Source organism: Rousettus aegyptiacus, unplaced genomic scaffold (genome assembly GCF_014176215.1).
Source record: "Rousettus aegyptiacus isolate mRouAeg1 unplaced genomic scaffold, mRouAeg1.p scaffold_m13_p_1, whole genome shotgun sequence".
Taxonomy (NCBI): domain Eukaryota; kingdom Metazoa; phylum Chordata; class Mammalia; order Chiroptera; family Pteropodidae; genus Rousettus; species Rousettus aegyptiacus.
The window spans coordinates 107,212,167-107,236,429 of record NW_023416284.1 but is presented as its reverse complement, the minus strand read 5'-3'; the positions used below and the strand labels follow the sequence as shown (position 1 = coordinate 107,236,429).

The 24,263-nt window shown below is 42.4% G+C and overlaps 1 protein-coding gene and 1 pseudogene across 5 annotated transcripts; both read left to right on the top strand.

The window, feature by feature from the left end:
• Positions 1 to 1,096: 1,096 nt before the first annotated feature.
• Positions 1,097 to 1,215, top strand: LOC118605414 (annotated as a pseudogene).
• A 9,129-nt stretch (positions 1,216 to 10,344) lies between these two features.
• LOC107515253 (glutathione S-transferase A2) lies at positions 10,345 to 19,247 on the top strand. Of its 5 annotated transcripts, none has more exons than XM_036218828.1 (8): positions 10,373 to 10,471; positions 11,347 to 11,497; positions 12,735 to 12,841; positions 14,197 to 14,248; positions 15,131 to 15,263; positions 15,682 to 15,823; positions 17,845 to 17,976; positions 18,867 to 19,247. In XM_036218828.1, the coding sequence occupies exons 3-8, from the start codon at positions 12,755 to 12,757 to the stop codon at positions 18,990 to 18,992; spliced, it is 672 nt and encodes a 223-aa protein (XP_036074721.1). In that variant the 5' UTR covers positions 10,373 to 10,471; positions 11,347 to 11,497; positions 12,735 to 12,754; the 3' UTR covers positions 18,993 to 19,247. The 5 variants fall into 5 exon arrangements, with proteins under 5 accessions (XP_016009339.2, XP_036074721.1, XP_036074718.1 ...); XM_036218825.1 differs by having other exon boundaries at positions 11,347 to 11,511; XM_036218812.1 differs by having other exon boundaries at positions 10,386 to 10,471; positions 11,347 to 11,376.
• The last annotated feature ends 5,016 nt before the right edge of the window (positions 19,248 to 24,263 follow it).

Sequence of the window (24,263 nt, the reverse complement as noted above, 5' to 3'; positions counted from 1 at the left end):
TCTGACACGTGAAAATTTTTAAGCTTGTCAATTGTGGATGAAGGTTATAAATTTTTTTTTTAATCTATTTATAAATAGGAGGCCATTATGTTTAGGGTGGTGGCCTACCTTAGGCACTGTTCTTGCTGTTGGTTTTCAGATTGGGACCACTGGAGGAAGAATTAACAGAGCTTTGAGGGAGTAGGGGGGAGGATCTTCCAACACCCACCCTGATGCTGAGTACTTGGGAATAGGAAAAAAAAGTGTCAAATGACGAATTGGCAGGATGATGACTGATGCTTGCGTGGGGGACAAAGAATGTCCTGGGAACGCCATTTTAAGAACTTGAAAAAAAAATTGGACAATTAGATACCACTATTCACCTCACATAGCCACCAAGACTGGGTTTTGCTTTGGTGAAACAATTCCAAGCAACATTGAGAGTAAGATATAACTGATGAATATTTATACAAATTAACCCAAAGATTCCCTTGCCTTGATATACTTTCTTTAAGGATAACTATTGTGTTCCCAAGTTGTATAATTTGGAGCTCCACCCAACATCAGGGCTATACTTGGTTGTAGATGGAGGGGCTGACTTCGTGATGGGATGAGGATTCAGGGTGGCTTTACCGGCACAGCTGTGGCTCCTGGTTGGTGATCCCTCGCTGGAGCAGGGTTCCCACCAATGGTTTATGGCACACAATTCTATCCGCTCTAAATTGCTGCTGGATGTCTCGCCCAGGCTGCACCCTGGATCAGTTTCTGAGTGTGTATCCATGTACACATTCTCACTTATGAAATGACTTAATGTCTCACCAACCTTTATGCTATTTCCTAAGGGCCACCATGAGGCATGACCTTCTTCCACCACACCCAGCCCCATCCAGTCCTCCTCCCCTCCTCAGATGATGGACTACTCGAGTTATCATAACCTGGGCCATTCAGCACCCTCTGACCCAGCCCTCATGGCACCTGAGCTCCTGTTCCCGGTGTGGTCAAAGCCCAGCCTATGGATTCCACTTAGCTAAACGCCCCATCTCATTCCCCACCCTGACAGAGCCATGGCCAACTAACATGTGATGCCAATGACGGAGGAGGAAAAAAAGGCTTCTTAGTCTATGGCCATGACACCCTGAGCAAGCCCGACCCCATCTGATCTCGGAAGCTAAGCAGGATGAGGCCTGGTTAGTACTTGGATGGGAGACCACCTAGGAAGACCACGAGCTGTAGGTGTAAAAAAAATTAAAAAATAAAAAATAAAAAAATATAAGTGATTGTAAGCTCACAAGGTCCTTGCAATCTGTGAGGTCAACCAAGGTTTACTTAGCCAAAAAAACAATGCTTCTCAGAGGAAACCTTGCCCGCTTCTTCGTTGGATGACTCTTTCCTCTGACCACCATCAACACCAAGAGTTTGACCTGATAGAAATTAAGTAGAAGAAGAAAAATAAATTATTTTTTAATGATTCAAAATTATAAGCCAATTTCTTTTTGTTATAATCACTTGGTAAATAATTCAAACAGTTTAGAAGGCTAATACAGTGAAAAATAAAATCCACCTCCATGGACTGTTTTTAAAAACAACCACTTCCTAGGTCTCGCTGCTTGCCCAGGTCCCTAAATAAGCCCGAAGCTTGACCCCAACCTGAGATGCTCCCGCAGCACACCCCAAAGGCACAGCCAGCCAACACCAGAGCCCGTTTCATTGTCCCACTACCCCATAAGTACGACTTGGTGTCTTTCTTGTAAATCTTTACCACTTCAATGTCCACTGTAGGGGTTCTCTGGACCCACTGCCTTACTAGTAGAGGTAACTCTGGGTGCCCAAGTGAACTTCAGAGACCAACCCCAATAGTGCTCAGCAACATTCAAGGCCCGACTTCTCCATCACCAGGGAACCTTAGATTTGAACAGAAAGAGAAAGTTGAGTGAAGGTGGCTACCTCGACATATCCATAGAAATGCAGAGAGGTGGCTCGTTGGTCCTTGGTCTCCTCTTCCTGAAGACACTGGGATGGAGATGCTGTTCCAGCCTTGTTCCTCCATTTCAGGAGTTGGGCACACTAGCAAGTGGGAATTTCTTTTCTTGTGACGATGAATCTCCCGTCTCAGTTAAAGTCTCTTTTTCTTTTTTAAGGGATGGGGGATTGGACCTCAGCATACAAAGAATTACAACCTGGGCAGTGGCTAGGTTGTAACTTGCTGATTAATCCTCTCTTTAGATTCCAACCTGGACATTAGAACATGTGATTGCGGCAGGAGTTTCTCCATAAAGAGCTGGAGGGAGAAAAGTTAAGACAAAGCCAGACATGGTTTTACCCACTGAATCACCAGCCCTGGGCAAAATTAGGAGAAAGGGGGTTTGTTTTTGGTTTTGGCCCCTGATTTTGTGTATGTGTGTGGTGGTGGAAGAGGTTGTAATTGCTGTTTTTAAACAAAGAAGGGGTTTTATTAGCATGTCTGTTTGAAAGAACAAGTGTGAATCCAGGGACTTTCAGACTATCAGGATAGCCCATATCTCATTCAGCGTCAGCCTCAGGCTGGCTTACCCCAGGGGCCAGCACTGAGGGATTGCTCTAGCCACAGTGGAACCACATGGAGGAGGCAGAGAGGTTCCTCAAAACAGTGGGGCTGTTATTATCAGGAGAAGGGAGAGGTGCTGGATACACAGAACCACACAGATTTACTATGTCCCCAGATTATAGATAGGGAAAGTGAAGCTCGGCAAGCCCCTGACCCCATGGGCCAAGCCCCATTTGTGCTGCGCTGCCAGCAGAAATGATATCTCGGTTTTAGGGATGGGAAAAACTAGACCCAGGGAGAGGAGACAGATTTGTCTACGACCATAGCTAGAACTCAGATCCAGAAATCAGGACCCATGGTCCTTTAAATATATATGTCAATCGTGTTCAGTTTGGGAGATTGGAGATAGCTAGGAAACGGTCTTTACTGTTTGCTTAAGGGGTTGGTAATTTAGACATGGTGTTTTCATTTATCACTCTCGGCAACCATCACAATGCTTAGTTAGTATTTATTGGGCCTTTCCCAAAACCTTGCAAGGGTAGTACTATTTTTCTTTTAGATTATAACACTGTTGAAATTTGACGAATTTTTTTTTCAACTAAAACTTTTTAGTGAAATAAAACACATATATAGTAAAGGAACAAATCTTCAGGGATGAGCTCAATGGTTTTTTGTTTGTTTTTACAAATGCTACATTTCCGTTTTTCAATAACAAGCATTATTAAGGCATAATTCACATATTATGAGAGGCTCAATGATTTTTAGTAAGTGCGTACTGTTGTGCAAGCCATCTCACTCCAGTCTCAGACTGCTCTCATAGCCCCCAAAAGTTTCCCTTTTTTCAGTCTGTCACTGTTCCCACCCCAGGCCTAGGCGAGCACTGATCTGCTTTCTGTCACAGTCTATTTTACGTCTCCGAAATAAAACTGGCTTAAACACACAATGCCATGACAAACTCGTGAACCCTTGTGGCCTTCTCTTCCTGTGGGAACAATTGCCCTGTGTGAGGAGCTGTCCTACCTAAGTCTGTCACTCCTTCTCAACAGCGAATGAAATAAAGCATCGCAGACTTCACTAATCAAAAACAGATTTTCAAGGTCCTGCCGAGGAAATCTCAGAACCCCTAAATCAGTTAAGGACCTTGAGGCGTAATCTCAAGAAAAAAATGATTTAATGCAAAAGTAAGCTGTAATTTAATTAACAGTTTTATATAGCAGTGTGCAAAGGCTAGTAATTTGCAGACTGTTTCAGCACTTGACCATGAATATTCTGGGCCCCCTGGCACAGACTTTACCAGCCTAGGTGTCCCAGATGGGTTGTGGGGGGCCAAGGTATTGATTATCTCACCCCTTGGAGCTGCCGGAGCCGCCACCCAGTGGTTTACCCCCAGAGCTTGCATGTATTACCATTTCTCCTCTCTACCAGTTTGTGAAAGATTGAGAAATTTCCCTAAGGAGTGCTGATGGTGGACTTTGACTTTATAGTGTCATGAGTGAAGCCAGCTCTCGACATCACCCCACTTTCCTAACTTGGATTCTGTGTACATCACAGCTTCTTCTACAGGTTTTCTCCAGGGCTGAGGGTGTGTTGACCAACTATCAGGAGCATTCTGATCCTCTTGGAAATTATTTTCTTCTTGTAAAATAACATAACTTTGGGTTGTCCATATGCCTCTTGTGTGTGCATTTTCTTGTGGTAAAATACGCGTAACAAAACATCCACCATTTTAACCATTTTAAGTGAACATTTCAGTGCCAGTAAACACATTTACATTGTTGTACAGTAATCATCATTATTTATCTCCAGAATTTTTCATCATCCCAAATCAAACCCGTTAAATAACTCCTCATTTCTCCTCCCCCAGCACTTATAACACTATTCTACTTTTTATCTCCATGAATTTGCCTATTCTAGTTACCTTGTATAGGTGGAATTGTATAATACTTGTCATTTTGTGGCTGGTTTATTTCACTTAGCATCATGTTTCCAAGGTTCATCCACGTTGCAGCACGCGTCAGAATTTCATTCCCTCTTAAGGCTGGCTGGTGTGCTTTCATGGAAGTAAGTTCCCTCCTGTCTTTCTACCTCCAGAGACACTTCACACGACGTGCTTCAGGACAGGGACTGCCCCACTTGGCCCAGCTGCTGGGTGAGAACATCCTTGCAAGCCAGTCCACCAGGCCGGGGGGCCGGGGAGGGCCCAGAGGGGCGATCTGCTTTCACTTTCCTGAAAGCGGTGATGGATCACTGAGAGAGTCTTCAGGTCGAGGATCTAAGTGGCCATTCTTCCTGGTCATGCGCCGGGACCTGTCTGGCTCACTCAGGTTGGCTTTCTGGCCAGACCTCTAACTACCAAGACAACAGTCGTTCCGGGAGATGTGGAGGCAATTAACTTACCTTTCTCATCCGTGCTTTTTATTTTCACTCTTCAGTGCTCTTAAATTCTCTTTCCACAGCCTCTTCCATTTATGATGATACAATAATGATAAAAGCTACTGGGCTGGATGACCCTACAAGATACTGTCATCTCCGTCTAAAAAGCTAACTGGGATCCATTCTTTCTGGCTTCCCTAAACACAACACTCTTTCCCTTCCCCGTTATTCTCAGATTTATGTAACCTCTCTCTGCACAATGCGGACTTTATACCTCATATTTAATTGTGGTTAAAGAAGAAAAAGATTTATCTCTTCTAAAAGGAATTTCGAGTTTCAGGAAATAGGTGTAGATATATTAGGGATCAAAGGTCCTTCATTTTGAAATGACACAACATAGAGATTGCTCTCTTCCTGGTGCTCTATGTCTATTATATGATTTAATTTTTTTCTAACACCTTCCAAGAAACATAGGTCATTTCAGTTTATACAGGTGAATAAAGCAAAGCCCTGAGAAGCCAGAGGACCTAAATATCCATAGACAGAACTAGGACTATGCAGAGGCCGGGCCTATTCAGTTAACCTTCCTCTTTCAGAGTTAAGAGCAAATAATGGTAAAACGCAAGACTTTAATGAGATCCAGACACTGGCTGGGGATAGCTTATTCCATCTTGTTTGCCAGCATGGCCTCACATAACATTAAGAATACGATCCTGCAGGGACCGCCCCACTTGGCCCAGCTGCTGGGTGAGAACATCCTTGCAAGCCAGTCCACCAGGCCGGGGGGCCGGGGAGGGCCCAGAGGGGCGATCTGCTTTCACTTTCCTGAAAGCGGTGATGGATCACTGAGAGAGTCTTCAGGTCGAGGATCTAAGTGGCCATTCTCCCTGGTCATGCGCCGGGACCTGTCTGGCTCACTCAGGTTGGCTTTCTGGCCAGACCTCTAACTACCAAGACAGTAGTCGTTCCGGGAGATGTGGAGGCAATTGACTTACCTTTCTCATCCGCGCTTTTTATTTTCACTCTTCAGTGCTCTTAAATTTTCTTTCCACAGCCTCTTCCATTTATGATGATACAATAATCATCAAAGCTACTGTCTTTGAGTGCCCGCTCTATGTCTAGATTTGTGCTAGGCAGTTTCTACCTCTTACTTAAGCTTCATAGCCACCTTTTAATGTAGGTCCCAGAGAAGTTCAGTAACTTTCCAGGCCCATAGGCCAAGTAAGTGGTTGAAAGGAAGTTTGCGTGCAGTTCTACCTGGCCCTGGAGTACCTGCTGTCTATTTCAATAGCAGAGGAGAGTCAAGGGATGGGAAGAAATTGTATCATTATTAGACTGTATCTAACAAGGAAACCAGTACAGTGAGAGGGTGTGTGTGTGGAGAACTCTCAAGATCCACTTTGGGTGAGATCACTTATTCACAGGGATGTAATTACCTAAAAGTTACTGCTATTTCCCAGTAATCTAAATGCTTGCTCTTCTCCACCCCTGTTTACAATTGCAAAGGGACAATTGTTTTAAATACAATTATTTTTAAATTCAATTGTTTTTCCTTTCAAGACTTTGTTGTCAAATCTAAAACCACAATTCATTGCATTTGTTATTCCCAGGAGACATCATAGAGATTGGTTTTATGATAAAGCATCCTGTCAAGCGAGAAACAATCAGACATAAGAGTCATGGGATTGGGAGAGATGCTGGAGTTAATTGAATTGGATGACACCCCCAGAGACACGTCCACCCAACCCATGAGGAGGGACAGTCCTTGTGTCTCCAAGTGTGGTCCCAGAACTGCAGCATTGGCAGCCCTGGGAGTGCGTTAGAAATGCAGTCCCAGGTCCTGGTTTAAAACTGCTGAACCAGAATCTGCATTTTATCAAGATCCCATGTGACCAGTATGTTGGTCAAGGTTTTGGACGTGGACTTGTATTATTACTCATCTTTCCAAACAAATGCAGTATTGTTTCCTCACTCAGTACTCCATGCCCCCAGGCGTGAGAATGTCTCTCTTTTCAAACGACACTTAGTATCTACAGCATTGACAGCATTAAACATTTACTTTAAGGTCAACCTCAAGGCTCTGCCTCCAACCTAAACAAACCAGACACAAAGGGCATTCAGGAGTAGAGTTACTAGATTAAGTAAAAAGAAAAGAAAAGAAAACGTTAAATTTGCATTTAAGCAATGTACAATTTTCTAGTATAAGTATGTCCATAATGTTCCAAATGTCCTGTATTTTATCTGGCAACATTACCCCAGAGGGGGCTGCCCTGTCCATTGTCCCTCTTCCTGCTTTATGTTTAAAATAACCTCACCTGCTTCCAGTGGTGCTGGCTTTGGTTCATGCTCTATTCAAACCCTATATCACGGTTTGCTTACTCTCTTGCACTGTGAGTGACAGGCATGCAATAAGAACAACGTAAACCCTGACATCAGAAATCTGGGATCTGGCCAGACAGGTGACTAAGCAAGTTTTCTCTTTCTGAACCTCTGTCTCTATTAGTATTTCAAAGCCACATAGATACACCTGGAACCGAACACATTTGTTTGCCCGACATCCCTGGCTGCCCTAGGGTTTATAGAAAACTAAAACTATAAAACAAAGCTTATTCTGCTTATAAAGGAAAAAAGTAGGGATAATTAAGGGATAATAAAAGAACTCTAAGAACTTCCTGATGATCTAAGATTACAAAGCCAAATACCTAGAGTATAAGCTTAACTTGTGAATAAGACAAAATGTGCACACACACATGCACTCACACAACCCCTAATTCCATAACCCAAAGATAATCAGTATTAATCATCAAAATGTATGTACTTTCACATTTTCCCACATATAACCTATGATGGAATGGAGTAAAAAGGGTGACATTTAGAAAGCCCTGTGATAAGGGCAAAATGTAATGATCAAGATATACATATAGTGTTTTCTTTCTTCCAGGCCTTGACCTAAGCACTTTACATTCAACCCTCACAGCATACTTCTGAGGGAGATATTATTGTCCTGTTTTATAGGTGGGGAAACTAAAGCACAAGAAGAGGAAGTATGTCACCTCAAGCTAAACAGTATCAAGCGCCAGGGACAGCCTGGCTCTAAAGGCTGGGCTTGTAGACCACCTCACTGACACGAAACCAGGCTCGGACCCAGCCGTGGTCTGTGTGACCACTGTGCACAGAGAAGCAGCTGGATTGGTGAGAGAGTGGAAAGGAAAAAGAAGATTCGTAGGGTGAGAGTGGAGTCCAGGATGATGGCAGTCTTCTAGCCTAGGTAACAGTATGGATCAGCAGCATCAATCTTAGATTCGAAACCTGATTTCTACTCAGGATTTGGTCAGTCTGAGTTGCCCAAGGGGCAGCCAGGTGAATGTATCCAGAAGGCAAATGTAACGGGGTCACTTTGCTCTAGTGTTTTCTCTACTGGCAACCAGAGTGGCTTTCCTAAAGTGCAAATCCGAGTATCACTATCTTCTTTAACTCCTTTAGTGACTCACATGCCTGCAGGATGCCTCCTCACAGCCCTCCTCAGCCCAGAACTCCAGCCCGATCGCACCCCTGGGCACGGCGGGGCCGCTTGCCAACCTCTTGGGCACATTGACTAGCCCTGCCTGTTCCTTCCCACCTGGCCACTCTCAGCTCCTCATCTCCTTGCGTCCCAGGGAGAGTCGGGCTCTCCTCTGTGCCTCACATAGAGCCCTGTGGACCACTAGGAAAGCTCAAGGCCACTGTGCCTCCTCCACTAGCCTGTGAGTTCTCGGCGTGCTGGTGTGGTCCTGCTGCGTCCCCACTGCCCCATCACAAACGGTAATGACACCGTATACAATCCATGAACATATGAATGACTTACGTGTTCGAGTCTGGGGCTGGGAATTCTTCAGAATTCCGCGCACACTTTCGTCCGTCTGGCATCTGTATTAATTCACCCGTGTCTACAAAATAGATTTATTCATTACTCAAATGCCATGTGTGGACCTTGCTTGGATTCTGATGCAAGAAACCAAAAGAAACTTTCATGAGACAATGGGTGAAGTTAGAATGGTGAGTATGTAATGCAATTAAGGAATGCAAAATTTAGTATGATTGGAGCATATTATTATTTATTTTTCAAACAAGTCCTTACCTGTTAAAAAATAGCATGCTAAATTTTTGATAGCTGCACTGATAGGTTATCTAGGATTTCCTTCAAAATAATCCCATGATTGCGAGAGCAATAGGAGGAAGCATATATTAGTTTCTGGTGGTTGCTAGATCAAATGACTACCAACTGAGTGGCTTCAAACAAGAGGGTGTATTCTCTCACACTTTCGAAGGCCAGAAGTTCAAAGTCAAGGAGCTGGCCGGGTGGTGCTTCTTCCAGAAGCTCTAGGGGAGAATCCTTTCTTGCCTCTTCCAGCTTTTGGTGGCTTTTTGCACTCCTTGCTTTCCTTGGCTCATGGTCACATCACTCCAACCTCTGCCTCCATCTTCATATCACCTCACCCTCTGCTTGTCTGTGTCTTCTCTTCCGATGTAAAGACACTTCTCATTGGCTTTAGGGCCCACCCGGATAATCCTGGATGATGTCAAGTTCCTTTGCTTACTTATCTCTGCAAAGACCCTTTTTCCAAATATGGTCACGTTAACAGGTTCCAGGTTTTTGAATGTTGACCTATATTGTCAGGAGGCCACCATACCACCCATGTCAGGGTGTGGATGAAACAGATTGTTGCCGATCGCTGAAGCACGGCGATAAGTACATTGGGTTTTCTCTGCTTTCTACCGTTCTTCTTTCCGTACTTGTATTTGCCAGAAATTTTTCACTTAATAATTTTTAAAAACCATGTTATTGATTGAGCTCCTACTATGTGCCAATCGTGGGAGAGGTGACTGAAAAGAAGATGAACGTCTTACTCCCAGGACATCGGAGACTGTGGGGAAACTGATAGTAAGGATATAATGTCAAATAACGTAAGGAAAGGAAAGACATAATAGGGGAAACATAGTAGGAGCTCAAAGTAGAGTATTCCAGACAGAACGAATAGCACATGCAAAGGCCCAAAGGCTAGGAAGGCTGGTTTGAATGTGGTAGAGAGAGAAAGTAAACTAATTGAGTAGCCAAATTTATTAGGGAAAATACAGGACACCCAGTTAAATGCGAATTCTGATAAACAATAAATAATTTGGGGGCATAAGTGTGTCCTAAAAAATATTCCAGAGATCAACTTGCCTTTATTGAATATCAGCTCCCTGCTCTGCTCACAGTACAGGTTTCTCATCTGCCTTAATCTTTGTATCCAATTCATGAAAACCTCACAGTTTCTTCCAAAGCCGTATCTCACTGACTGGTAGAGAGAGTTCAACAGTCTAAAGTTTTCTTTTTAATCTTCTATTTATCAACCTTGAAAAGAAACATATTGACTAGTTATCTTATGATCAGATGACTCTTCATTTTTTTCTAATTTTGCGTGGGAACTATGGCCTCTGATCTTTGGGGGAGCGGCTTTTCTCTATCTGGAAGCCACTCCTTTCAGAGAGCAGGAGTTATATAAAAACAGCTGGCACGCACATGAGAGGTTGGCACTGAGTTGCTGAGCCAAGTGGGAGACAGACTTTAATAAGGTAAGTGCTGATTTTCTAAGCCTTCGTACATTGCCTCACCACCTCACATCTAAGGCACCAAAACATATTTTAAAATGTGTCCTTAGCACAAGGAAATGTCTGCTTTATACTCACATCGTGCCTTCTCGGTGTGCATGGGGGACGGTTCAAGAGCTGTTTATTCAGTGGCTGTTGAATACATCTTCACAGAAAGGTAAAAATGAAGCATTTAGAAAACTAGGGCAGGAGCATTTAGATATGAGAAAAACTAATAATATGGGAGAAAAAAGAATGATAGCATTTTAGACCACCCGAGAATGTGACCAGTGCAAGAGGGAGAGCATATGGATGACTACACTAAAGTTATTTTCTCTGTTGAAGTAGCTGACACACAGCAGCTATGAATGGTGCTACTGTAAGGTTGTGAAAAGTCAAAATAAAAATTTATTATAATAGGATGAGATTAGCATGAATGTCAGCAGAACAGGATCGTACTCTGTGTCTCTTGCGATTAGCTACCTGGCAAGTCCTGCTCTCTCTCTTGGGTTCCAGCAACTCATGGCAGGCAAGTCTAGTAAACGGCTGGGGCAGATTTCTGTACTTGACACTATTGGCATTTGGGCTGGGTAATTCTTTGTTGTAGGGAGCTGTCCTGTTCCTTGTTCTTTTTTGTTGGTTAACAAGTTTTTGTTATGTGGTAGAAATGTACGTTTAATTCATTTTTAAGGAATGTATTTCACAATACTGTTAACGTATGTCTTTCCTCAAATTTGCAGACTTTACACTTTAAGATGTTTACAGTGATCGTTCATTTACAAGTTTACAAGAAATCATCACTTCATCAATACTGTTGATACGGTTGAGATTAATATTCTCACTTTTTCTCTTCCTTCCAGTCTGCACTTGTCAAAAGAACACAGAGTGAGGTAAAGTTCCACTTTAGTGCTATTGACGGTCTAGTGTTGAATGAGAGACGCAAAGAGATAGAGAAGATTTACTGCATTTATAGATGGCCTAGATCTAACAGCCAACTGCAATCAACCATAGGTATTTCCAACTAAGTATGTGAAAAATTGTGTCTGTTAGGATACCACTGTTGATGAAAAAAGGAGGGTAGACACACTTGTTAGATTTTGAGTGTAAATCAGAACAAATGTGTGTGACCTATGGCAAATGGTTGACTCTCACTAGTTCTCATTTTCTGTTGATGAGGCAAAGTTTCCTGGCAACTTTTGCCCCACTCTTGATCCGAACATCAGGGACCTCCTATTCGGAAGGTGGAAAAAGTGGCTTTTAAGAAGGAGAATTATGACAAAATATTATATAAGATAAAGAGTATTTCCCTTTGTGACTAGATCCTCAGTAAATGGGTAAGGTAGCTTTGCATGAGGGTTGAGTCACTACGTTCTCTGAATTTCAGTCCATAGCAACACATTTCACATGTTAGTACAGTCTTCGTCCTCCTTTACATTCTGCTGAATCATCACATCTCCATTTTCCATGATAAGAAAGTACAATAAACTGAACCTCCATTTACAAGACAGGTGAGTTTATGAGTATGTTTCAAAACATTCTTTACTTTCTAAAGCTTAGAGTGCTGCGTCTCACAGCAACAACATGGATATTAAAAACATTTCGCTCTCTTCAGATCCATAATAACATGTTTACTTAAGCCTTGGATTATACTTTCTTGACTGTTTCATGAATGCATAGGGACTTTGGCCCAGAACTGTTCTTAATTTCATGAGGAAACTTGCACCTGGGTGAGTTCCAACCCTGCCCTTTTATAATCCCGGATGTGGGTTTTTAAGTCCCTCATTACCTGGAGTGTGACTGTGGACATGTCATTTAACCCCCAGGCCTCGGTTTTGTGAAGCAAATATTGGGCATATAACAAGTAGTTTATGCGGCTGTTATGAGGTTTCAAAATATAATTAATGTGTCCATTGGAATGAACATTGGGTCAGAATCATTAGGAGTTTTCAATAGATGTCAGTTTTTTAATTCTTCTCCTACCCCTACTACCCGCACATTCACTAATATCACTGTTCTCACCTATTAGCCGGCCAGGACAATATGTTTTTAGCCACTAGAGACATGAGAATGGTTTGAAGTAATTTTCCAGGGTTGGCTGCTGATGGGTAAGAATTTAAGGCAGGGAATGCCTTCTAGGAACTCTTCCAACTCTGTCACAAGAAGGTAGACTTGAACATTTAGGTGCTGTTCGATCACATGTAATGAGAACATTTTTGCTTTTGTGGTTTCTTCCTTTCTGTATGTTTAGAGAAACCAGGAGACTACATCATGGCGGGGAAGCCCATACTTCACTACGTCAAAGCACGAGGACGAATGGAGTCCATCCGGTGGCTCCTGGCTGCTGCAGGAGTAGAGGTCAGTTCTGAACTCTAAGTTGGATCTAAGATCGATTGTATCTAAGTACTTTCTCACTAATCTAAGAAACATTTCTTACTAATGACCACTCAAGAGTTTTGCATTGAAAAAAAAACTGTCAGTTATTAAGAGATGAAAAGATTTGATGTAAAATATTACAATTCTTCTCATCAAAGAACATAAACATTAGAAATCACTTAAATAAACTAATCACAATTTATCGGCCTTATTTGAATTTGAATGAACCGTATAATATCATTTGTAACATTTATGCAACATGGAAACATAAACATTGATTACTAGATAATGCTAAAGAATTATTATTGACTTTTTAGGTGTGATTATGTTTTGTGGTTATTTTTAAAAGTTCTTATGTTTTAGAGGTAAAAAGTGAAATATTTAAAGATGAACTATATGATATCTAGAATGTGCTTCAAATTCTTATGAGTGCGAGGGTAGGTGGGTGTATAGATGACACAAGATTAGCTAGAGCTGATAGTTAATGAAGTTGGGTGCTCAGTGTAAGATGATCACTTTCTGCTAGAAATTTCCATAATAAAAAGATGAAATATAAAGATTAGAAAATAAATGTAATTAAAGTTAAACATAAATCAGAAAAATGAGGAGGAGCAGATTGGAAGAAACTGCCTGTTCAAGATTGAATACACCCACTCGGCAATGATTTTAGGGCCAGATTCTGTTCTAGGCCTTGAGGATACACAAATGAACTAGACAGACAAGGTCCTTGCCCTCAGAAAGCTTACATTCTAGTGAGGATGCAGACAAGTAAGCGGGTGAGTAACAGGAGAGGTGGGAGTATCTAGGACACACCAGCATTAAAGTGTCAAAATGCCATATTCTCTGTGGTCGATTTCCATGGGACTCTGCTGAGTGCTGCTCTCCAGAGGCGTCCATGAGAAAAACACTTCTCAGTCCAGATCACAGGAACCCAGCAACTTTGTGAGAGTTTTCAGGGGAGAGAGTCACAGATAATCTCAGGATCTGGTCCCTCCGGTTAGAGCAGTAGGGAAGGTTTCAGGTGAGGTAGTGTCATGTGACAGGAGCTTCTAAGTCACTCCTCCCAGCCTCATAAGAACATGCTTACCTAAGGCTTGGATTATAGTTTTTGATTGTTACATGAAGGTATGGGGGCTTTCTTCACTTCACGATTGAAATTATCTATGTGGTCTGACCCTACGGGAACACATAAATCCACACAATAGACTATTCCACCGAGTAAGTTAAAAACCCCAAATTATCTCCATATTATCTATCAGAGGTTCACTCAAAATTAAAAGTACCATAATGCCATGAAATGAAAAAATAAGAATTCCCTTACTGTTCCTGATTTGCAGTTTGAAGAGAAATTTATAGAAACCCCAGACGACCTTGAAGACTTAAGAAAAGGTAAGACTAAATATTGAAGTTCTGCTGATCTAGTAGACATCATAGTTGAGTTTTGACGCCAGGGAGTGTGTGTGTGTGTGTGTGTGTGTGTGTGTGTGTGTGTGTGTGTGTGTTTGTGGGAGGGTGGGGGCCGAAAGGAAGGAATGAGGTTCATTGTAAGGGGTGAGGCTCCCTGAGCAGGTCTATAACTTGCTCTGGTCTAAGAAAGGCTTGGCCTCTCTAGTACTTGCTAAGGGAACCATCCCTGGTTCCATTGAAATGCCACCTCCTTCTCTCTCCTGACTTTCTGCATCAAGAATGAGCTGTATCAGTTCAGGACCCCCACACACTGCCTACCAAGGACACTGAAATACATGCATGAGAGCAACAAGAACAGAAATAGGCCCAGCAGTTTCTTTGAGTTATCTCTCATGGTTTACTGCAAGATAATATACTGGCAGTATTGCAGATGCTGAAGAACAGGGAAAGAGACCCCTATGTAAAAATCTCCATCTAAACTTGCTTATATGCCAAGAACACCGTGAGAGTTCCTTTGGGAACTTCCCACCTAAATGCCAGTTGGCTGGCAGCCCTGTTGTAGACTCTCCCCAACTTCTTATATATTATCCATGAGGCAAGTTAGCACAAAATTACAAGAGACCTGCTATGTATCTGATGGGGAATAAAAAGATAAATGAAATCATAGGGTGAAAAGTAAGAGGCAGACTGATAGGAAAAATAAGAACTATAAGAAGCTAAAAGCCAAATGCCATACTACCAAAGTGTCACCAAGTCATTTTAGTTTCATTGTATATTTCCAGTCATTTTAGCAAATATTTTTTAATCCTAGAAGTGTGTTCCATAAGACATTTCACTCTACTTTTTGTTTTCTTCTTTCAAAAGATGGCAGTTTGATGTTCCAGCAAGTGCCTATGGTCGAAATTGATGGGATGAAGCTGGTACAGTCCAGAGCCATTCTCAACTACATTGCCACCAAATACAACCTCTATGGAAAAGACATAAAGGAGAGGGCCCTGTACGGTATTTTTTCTGTTCTTTCATCAACAATTTTGAGGAACCATACTGATCCCTCCATGAATACGCAGGGTTGTGTCAAGGGATCACGGCTGGCAGCAGCCCATCGAAATATAGACTGAGGTCCAGTACAGCAGAGAGCTATGAGGATGAGGGGTCCCACTTAGCGTGGAGTCAAGCAAGTGGGATTGTAGAAGAGGATGCAGCTCACGGATATTGCACACAGAATGACAGAGGTTTCCAAACGCTGAGGAACTATGAAGCCAGGAGGATGGTGGATCATGACTCCATGTGCTCAGGCCCTTAGGAGGATAAAGCTGAGGAAAGGAAGGACACGAAAGAACCCCATTCTTTCACATTTCAAACTAGAACATGTAAGACGGGAGATGTTCGACAAGTCGGTCATTTGTGTCTTTCAGGATTGATATGTATACAGAAGGCATGGCAGATTTGTATGACATGATCATGATGTTGCCACTATGTCCGCCCAATGAGAAAGATGCCAAGATCGCCATGATCAAAGAAAGAATAACCACCCGTTATTTCCCTGCCTTTGAAAAAGTAAGTGGGCCGTTCAGCATTTGGGGGCACTGAGATGCGCGCACAAAGAAAAGTCGTTCCTGGGCATCCTGAGGCTTTGCCCTTCACTTCCCATGAGCCCTCATGAGTACTAATGTAGCAAGTCACTCTCTAGGCTTTTAAAAAAATCAACAGTCAGGAGGCTATGTAACTGTTATACCCAAGTTACAAGCTTTCCGTAAAGTTTCAGTTTACTAGGCCCCAATTAGAATTCTCCATTGGATGGCATTCGTAGTCAGAGGGCGTGGGCTGTGGAAGGCTGAAGAGGCACACTAGTGATTGGAGTAGGTCCTGCAGAGCACCAGGCAGGTGCTTGTCATCATGGGGAACACGATGAAAGCAATTCATCGGAAAATATTCTGGCAACATCCGTAGGGAGACCAGAGACCAGCTGCCCATCCAGAGAATATGGTAGTGTTTCGGGGATGGGTGAGATATGTCTAAACGGAGATGGGGCAGCGGATTGGAGAGGAAGAGACAGATGAAAACATGTTAAGTAACAAAGAGTCTACATGGTTTATGGACATGGCTCTCAGACTTTTGAGGAAAGTAGTGCCAAACTAAGGCAATAAATTCTATCAATATACATAATGCATATCTCAGTGAATGTTTCCCTTTGAAGGTAGGAGAATATATCAATAACAGAATTACATGAAATCATGCTAAATAAAAAATTATAAACAAAATAAGATTGTAAGAGATACAGGAGTCTTCCATGTAAATAAATGGTTTACTGCTGACACCATCATGTTTACAAAGCATTATAAAGTGTTCTTTTTTATTTATTCTACAAATATTAATTCTTTGCTTGTGTGTCCGTCCACATTAATGAGTGAAGCATTTAATACAATCTAAAAAATACACCTTCCTGGTCCTTGTAGTGCTGACAGTTTAGGGAACCTTCGCATAATGACAAACTCTTTCATCACAGTAGTTTGATATACTTATAGTTTGAAATCAAAGAGCCCCATCATAACATAAATTTAAAAATATATTTTACAAAATTGGTGTCGATGTTATTATATTCTTTGTCAACATAATCTGAGAGGATATTTCCCAAAATGTTATTATCCTTAGTTGGTAGTGCTATGTGTGTGTTTTTTCTCTTTATCCTTTGCGATTTCCATATTGCTGGAATATTTAATAAATGCTACATATTTCTTCTATATTTGCTTATGAAAAATTTCATACATTCAAATGATTTGAAATAAATATACAATAAACATATATGCATGCCCCAGGAGGACCTAAGTCTCACTTTTCATTGTTTGCTTTAGTATAGATTTCTCTCTCTCGATCCCTCTCTCTAGCAGTCAAACATATTATTTTCTAATGTATTACAAAGTGAGTGGCAATCATCAGTGCAGTTCGCCTCTAAACACGTCAGCATGCAGATCTTAACATAGTGCAAGTTAGGAGTCAGAGCTGAGGTTGTAAAGGAGATGGGGAGTTCAAGTTGACACAGATTAATTTCAGGTCCCAGGGAGATAGACCAGGAAATGAGGAGAACAGACAGAAGAGAAATGTAGACTCTGAAATAGTCTGCTCAGGGTTGAAGGGGGATGTGATGAAGATGGAGCTTTTGCCCAAATGAGAGAGAGACAGGCCAGGGGTTGGGAAAGGACGTACAATTGCACTGCAGCAGCGTGGAGAGTCACGTCCTGAATTCTCAGAGCTGCTGGGACTTGAGGGCACGTAGCAGAAACATGGTGCAGCTGATGCCAAGCCCCAGTCCAACAGAAGATGCATGTAAGGGAGCCCCAGTGGTGTGGGCATGGGAAAAGGATATGGTAGCCTGGGTTTTAGCTCAGGAGTGAGGAAAGGACAGCAGAGACCCACTTCTGTCTGTCTCACCGAATCAGGGGCGGTGAATGTGGTCCACTGCTCACACAGCCCAGTGAGGCAGTAGAGATGGGAAAGTCAGGCTGGAGAGAGCTGGGCAGGGCAGGGGGACCCAGCCCGATCATGCTTGTGTTCATAGTCTGATCTCTCAAATTCACCAGGTGTTGAAGAGCCACGGACAAGACTACCTGGTTGGCAACAAGCTGAGCAGGGCTGATATTTTTCTGGTTGAACTTTTATACTGTGTGGACGAATTTGACCCCAGCCTTCTGGCCAACTTCTCTCTGCTGAAGGTGATTCTTTTCACTGTTCCCAGGGATGGGAGGTCACGTCTTCCACCTTGGAGTCTAATATTGGGACTCTTGGACTGGTGATGCGACGCTCCCCATCAATGTCCAGGCCTTCGCTGCCCTGAGGTCTCCAAAATTTGTTCCTAGGCCCTGGTGCAAGGCATGAAAAGAATCTTGTTTTGTCAAGAAAATTGGAGGTGATGCTGCCGCATGAAGAATAGTTTGTCTTTTACAAAGAGAAGGACCCACGACTCGGCATCTCTCTCCTCGGTCCCTGTTCCATTACAATTTCTGTCCTTTTCTCTGGGATGGCTTTTCTCCCAGGTGTGTCCTTCTCGTTATTAGCTGAGTCCTTCCAGGGTGCTCTCCTTCCCCTGACTTCCTTCCCTCAGTTCCTGCTCCTTCTCTCAGACACTGTGTTTCTCTCTGCACAGCCCCCTCTTGCTCTGTGCCTCTCTCACAGGGCAGTTTGGTTTTGATTGTGATCCTGGTTTGGCTTTTATATTTTCTGTCTTCAGTTCCAGCCTAATGACTCATATCTTCATTTTCTGGTTTGGTGACTTTTTCTGGGTTGGGATCTGACAGACATATTCCTCTTCCTTGTGCCGCACGAGAATGATGAACCTACAGGGTTTTCCGAGTGGGAAGAAGGTAGCGAAGACTGTGAACCAAGTAAAATTTCAAACAAAGGCATCTCTGAGGAAAGCGCTACTGAGCTGTATTTTCTTCCTCTTCTCTTTTGCCTCACTGGGCATCTGTTTCCCAGCCTCACGCTGGTACCGATGGACGGGACTCTGTTAGTCCTGGTCTAGGAGGGTCTCAGATCCCTGGCTTGTGCAAATGGCAGAGTTTGTGTTTTGTCTCCACTCTGAGACTGTGTCCGTTTGTTGCAGGGTCTGAAGGCCAGAATCAGCAATCTCCCGACTGTGAAGAAGTTTCTGCAGCCTGGCAGCCAGAGGCAGCCTCCCATAGATGAGAAGACCTTAGGAAAATTGAAGAAGATTTTCACTCTTCAATAGAGCTGTGATGAACAGCCAGCACAAGCAGGACCAATCCTCTGACGTTTTTCAACAATGAAGCTGTCTTCCTAGGTTTAGATCCTGGCAGTCGTGAGACTAAGAAGCTTTTGAAACACTAAGTGCTAATTTAATTATAAATCGATTCTGCGGATTTACGTTGAAAGCAATGTATTTTGTTTTGGTCAAATGTGAAAACATGATATAGTCCTAGGTTGTCTCTTTGACTTAAAAATAAATAAAGACGGAAGAAAGTTTTGTGGACTCTTTGATCTATTTGAAAAACTTTAACGTAACAGCTATCATTCACCTTGTCAAAAAGAGTTAAGTAGAAATATTAATTTGATACTCAGTTACACAATATAATTTTTTCTTTTTGCATTCTGATGTCTTTCTGTCCCACGACATAAAAACTTTTCTCTCTATTTGTTTTAGACCATTTTTCTTCAGGGAAAATATGTTTTCGTTTTCGGTTATGGAACTAATATTTATTTTATGTCTAATATGTGATATTCGGTGTTCTCGGATCTGGGTAAATGATGATGAATAAGTGAGATATAGTCTCTGTCCTCATGGGGTTCACTCAAGTGAGAGAAACAAAAGAATAGGTAATTCTGTGGGTCAGTCATGGTCTCTCAAGGAGGGGAGTCACATCTGACATGAGATCTAAATGAGAGACAACTTGTAGTTAGTGAAGTGAGTGGGTAAAACTTCAGTTGGGCAGCAGGGATGAAATTCAGACAGAAGGTCAGAAGGGTCAATGACCTAGAGAAAGAGAGAGAGACTGAGCATGGTGTATTTGACTTACATCTAATAGAACATACTCGGGGGAGGGGGGAGAGGGAGGGAGATGATGAGGTGAGATCAGGGTGCAAAGTCCAGAGGCCTAAGGTCTTCGAAGGCCATGGCAAAACATTTGGATTTTGTTTTAAGGAAAATAGGGAACCATTGAAGCATATTCATGCTCCCGCATGATGTACATATGTCATATCATGTATTTTAAATATTTATTTTAAGTCACACATGCATCCATCACAGAAGAGCAAGAACATTCTTCCCCCACCCTCGGAGTCTCTTTCCCATGTTAAATCAAATCACCAGGAGTTTACCCCATTCAAGGAGTCAAGTAGTCCTGACACCAACAGAAAATGCCACCAGTCATCTGATGCTATCCCTGTTCTTTGTCGCCCTTCCTGCCATGTGGAGTGCCTTTAGTCCCATAGACTTCCTGATCTGAGGAGGTTCAGATGCCCGTGCCCACCCAAGCAGCAGGAGCCTCATCCTCTATAGTTGCAGTGGGAAGGAAGAGGAAGTCTCCCTCCCTACTGTCACTCAGGCCTGGGTTCTCAAACTATAGATCGAGATACGCAAAACCCCCTGGATGTCTCTGTGGCCTTGCTTTGGAGCAGAGGTTCTCGACTTCATCACACTCATCCTCCCTCAGCTTATAATACATATTTCATAATCCTTTTTATTATCTTGAAGTAAACTCTATAAGATTTATCTTATGATCACAGGTGCTATGAATAATCATAAGAAGATATCACCTGAACTCAAAAAATGTACCTGACGAGAGTTTAACGAACTGTCTATTTGCAAACCTTGGGGTAAGGTTAAGATACAGCAAAAGACAGTGAACCACTCCGGAGCTAGCCATGGTACATATTTTTCAAAATATTCCTGAAGAATATATATTAGAAACATTCTGCCAACCTGAGCCTCTTGGACTAATGCAGTGATGAGTCAGCAGGACTATTAGCTCTGTAAACTTTGATTCATCTCGTTATCTACCTTTCTCCCATAACCTTTGTTGACCTCCCCTCTGCACTCCTGCCTTTGTTTAAATATAATTTTCCTTTGAAACATAGTTGTGACATTCTAGGTCAACAGGCCAGCTAAATATATGTGGTAGAAAAAGAATTTAGACTCTGACCTCCAAATTGATGAAATCTTCTTAAGGATTGTGGTTCCATACATAATGTTAACATGATTTTATTCATTGATTGAGCAAGAAATGTTAACTGAGTACCGATTTTTCCCCTACATTTTTCTAGGCACAGAAGTTGCCATGGTACATATGAGAGCATTTTCCTGCTCACATAATGAATAAATCAATCAAGGAAACAATTAACGATGGTTAGTTACGAATGCTTTGAGTAGTGTGATGGAGACTCGTCAGTGTGGCGATGGAAAAGTGGTTAACTTACAATGAGTGGGCAAAAAAGACTAAGTCCTGAATGTCAGGAAGGAGCCAGGCACGAGAAGATCCAGGGTAACCGGATCTTATCCAGAGGGACCAACGAGGTCAAGGGCCTTAGTCAAATTTAATATTTTTCAAGGGCACACAGGTAGGCAGATGTAATGAGAGCATGATGAGAAAGACGAAGTCAGAGGAGCAGGCAAGGATGTGTCCGTTATCTATTGCTTCATAACAAATCACCCCAAAGTTTAGTGACTTCGAGCAACAAACATTTATTGCCTAACGTAACTCCTGAGAGTGAAGAGCCTCAGAAAAACTTAGTTTGTTTTGGGTTGGGATATCCCAGGAGGTTGCAGTCAAGTCATCAGTAGAGGCTGCACTCATCTGAAAGCTTGACTGGATCAGGGATCCACTTTCAAGATAGGTCATTCACATAGCTGTCATCAGAGGCCTCGGTTCTTCTCTGGCTGTGGGCAATAGGCGTCTGCCCCGTGTCATGTCTGCTTCTGCATAGAGCTGCCTGAGTGTCCTCATGACAGATCAGCTAACTTCCCCTAGGGCAAGCAATCCAAAAAAGAGCAAGACAGAAACAGAATGCCTTTTATGACTTAGCATTGGTTCCGATGACAGTAATAGATTGAGAAGATCACCCAGGACGGGAGAGCAGTTAGAGAGAATGGAAGTGGAGTGGAAGCCAGCCAAGAAATCTGAGGAAGAGGCATCTGTTAGCAAAGTAGGGGGAGAACCAGAAAAGTAGAGCACCAGTTAGCATTAATATGATAGCTAGGTGGAGGGCCAGGAGAGGGACAATTGGGGAGATTGTTTTATGAACCATGTAGATGTCTAACTAATAATGTACTGTATACTTGAAACTAACTTAAATAAATAAAAAACAAAAGAGGAAAGTGTGCCATCAAGAAGGAGGAGCGTGAAGAATGAAGAGTGAACACTGATTTATTTTATTTTATTTTTAATTTTCATTTATTTAATTTTTTTGCAGCAAGGAAAGCAAAGGTTTATTTCAGGAAATGACGCCCAATCCGGAGATGCTGGTGAGCTAGCTTTCAGAGACCTGGCTCCCTGATCGCCTCTAGGGGATAGGTTATATAGAGAAAACTCATTAGTCATAGTAGCTAAGGAAGTTGAGGTCATGGGTTCTATAGATTGGTCCAGGCTAGGGTAGGAGGCAGTTGGTCATTGCATCAGGTCCTGATGTCAGTCACAGCATTGTTCTGTCTGTGTTCAAGGGGATGTCAGCAGAGTCATTCTGCCCTCATGGGTGTGGAACTGTAAGATGTTATCTTATTTTTTATTAAGTTTATTGGGGTAACATTGGTTAACGCAATTATATAATTTTCAGGTGTACTTTATAATTTGACATCTATATGTTCTATTGTGTGATTGCCACCCAAAGTCCAGTTTCCTTCAGCTACCATATATTTGATCCTCTTTACTCACTTCGCCCTCCCCCAGGTCCCCTACATTTGACCCCCATTACGCTCTCTACCTTTTCCCTCCTCCCCCGCTCCCTACCCTCTGCTAACCACTAGTCCATTGTCCATGTCCATGAGTCTCTGTTGTCCTGTTCATTTGTTGCTCGTAGATGTATATCCCACATATAAGTGATGCCATGTGATGTTCAACTTTTTCTCTCTGGGTTATTTTGCTTAGCATGATTATCTCATGGTCCATCCATATTGTTTGTTGTAAATGGCAGTATTTCATCTCTTCTTATGGCTGAGTAATATTCCATTGTATATATGTACCACAGCTTCTTTAGCCAATCGTCTATCGTACGGCACTTTGGTTACTTCTGTGACCTGGCTACTGTAAATAATACTGCTACGAACATGTGTGTGCAAATATCTTTTTGGTTATGGGTTTTGAGTCTTTGGGGTAAGAAACCAGTAACGGGATTGCTGGATCATACGGTAGATCAGTTCTTAGTTTCTTGAGGAACCTCCGTACCGCTTTCCATAGTGTCTGTACCAGTTTGCAGTCCCACCAGCGGTGTATGAGGGTTCCTATTTCTCCAGATCCTCTCCAACATTTGTTATTATTGTCCTGTTCATTATAGCCATTCTTACAGGTGTGAGATGGTATCTCAGTGTGGTTTTGATTTGCATTTCCCTGATAGCTAGCGATGTTGAGCATCTTTTCAAATATTTGTTGGCCATTTGTATGTCTTCTAGGGAGAAGTGTCTGTTCAGGTCCTCTGCCCATTTCATGACTGGATTGTTTGTTTTTTTGTTGTTGTTATTGAGTCATATGAGTTATTGTATATTTTGGATATTAGGCCTTGATTGGAGGCGTTGCTTGCAAATCAATTTTCCCATTTGGATGGTTGTCTCTTTACTTTGTTGACGGTTTCTTTTGCTGAGCAGAGCTTTTTAGTTCGATGTGGTCTCATTCATTTATTTTTGCTCTTACTTTCCTTACTTTTCAGGTCAAATTCATAAAATCCTCTTTAAGTCCAAGGTCCTTGAGCTTAGTTCCTATGTTTTCTTTTATCGTTTCGGGTCTTATATTCAGGTCCTTAATCCGTTTTGAGTTAATTTTGGTGTGTGGTGACAGACGACAGTCTAGTTCTGTTCTTTTGCAGGTGGCCTTGCAGCTTTCGGCACCATTTATTGAAGAGGCTTTCCTTCCTCCACTGTATATTTTTGGTGTTTTTGTCAAAACTTATTTTCCCATATAAATACGGGTTTATTTCTGGCCTCTCGATTCTGTTCCACTGGTCTGTGTGAACAACTGAATTTGGTAGCACCAAGGCCACTGCTGACCTTGATTAGATCAGTTACAGTGTTGTGCTGGGGCGGAGCCTGACTAGAGTGAGATGAGGAGAAAATGTGAAGTGAGAAGTAGAGACAGCAGCGACTGACCACCCTTTTGGAAAGTTTTGCTTCACAAAAGGACCAGGTGACTGGGGCAGTAGGTTTTATCTGAGATCTAGAAAAGAACGGGATGGGTAAGTGGGTGGGCTCAGTTTCATTTACAACTATGGGAAGTCCCCTAAGAATGGCTGAGGCTGAGCACTTAAGTGACAGAGGCTCCTACAGCCATTTAAGTTGTCG

What these genes read in the sequence shown, in the direction of transcription:
- LOC107515253 (XM_016153853.2), top strand. Translation starts at nt 12,755, where the DNA reads ATGGCGGGGAAGCCCATACTTCACTACGTCAAAGCACGAGGACGAATG. An exon ending in TGGCTGCTGCAGGAGTAGAG is followed by an intron (nt 12,842 to 14,196) that starts GTCAGTTCTGAA and finishes CCTGATTTGCAG; the next exon opens with TTTGAAGAGAAATTTATAGA. An exon ending in ATTTCCCTGCCTTTGAAAAA is followed by an intron (nt 15,824 to 17,844) that starts GTAAGTGGGCCG and finishes CAAATTCACCAG; the next exon opens with GTGTTGAAGAGCCACGGACA.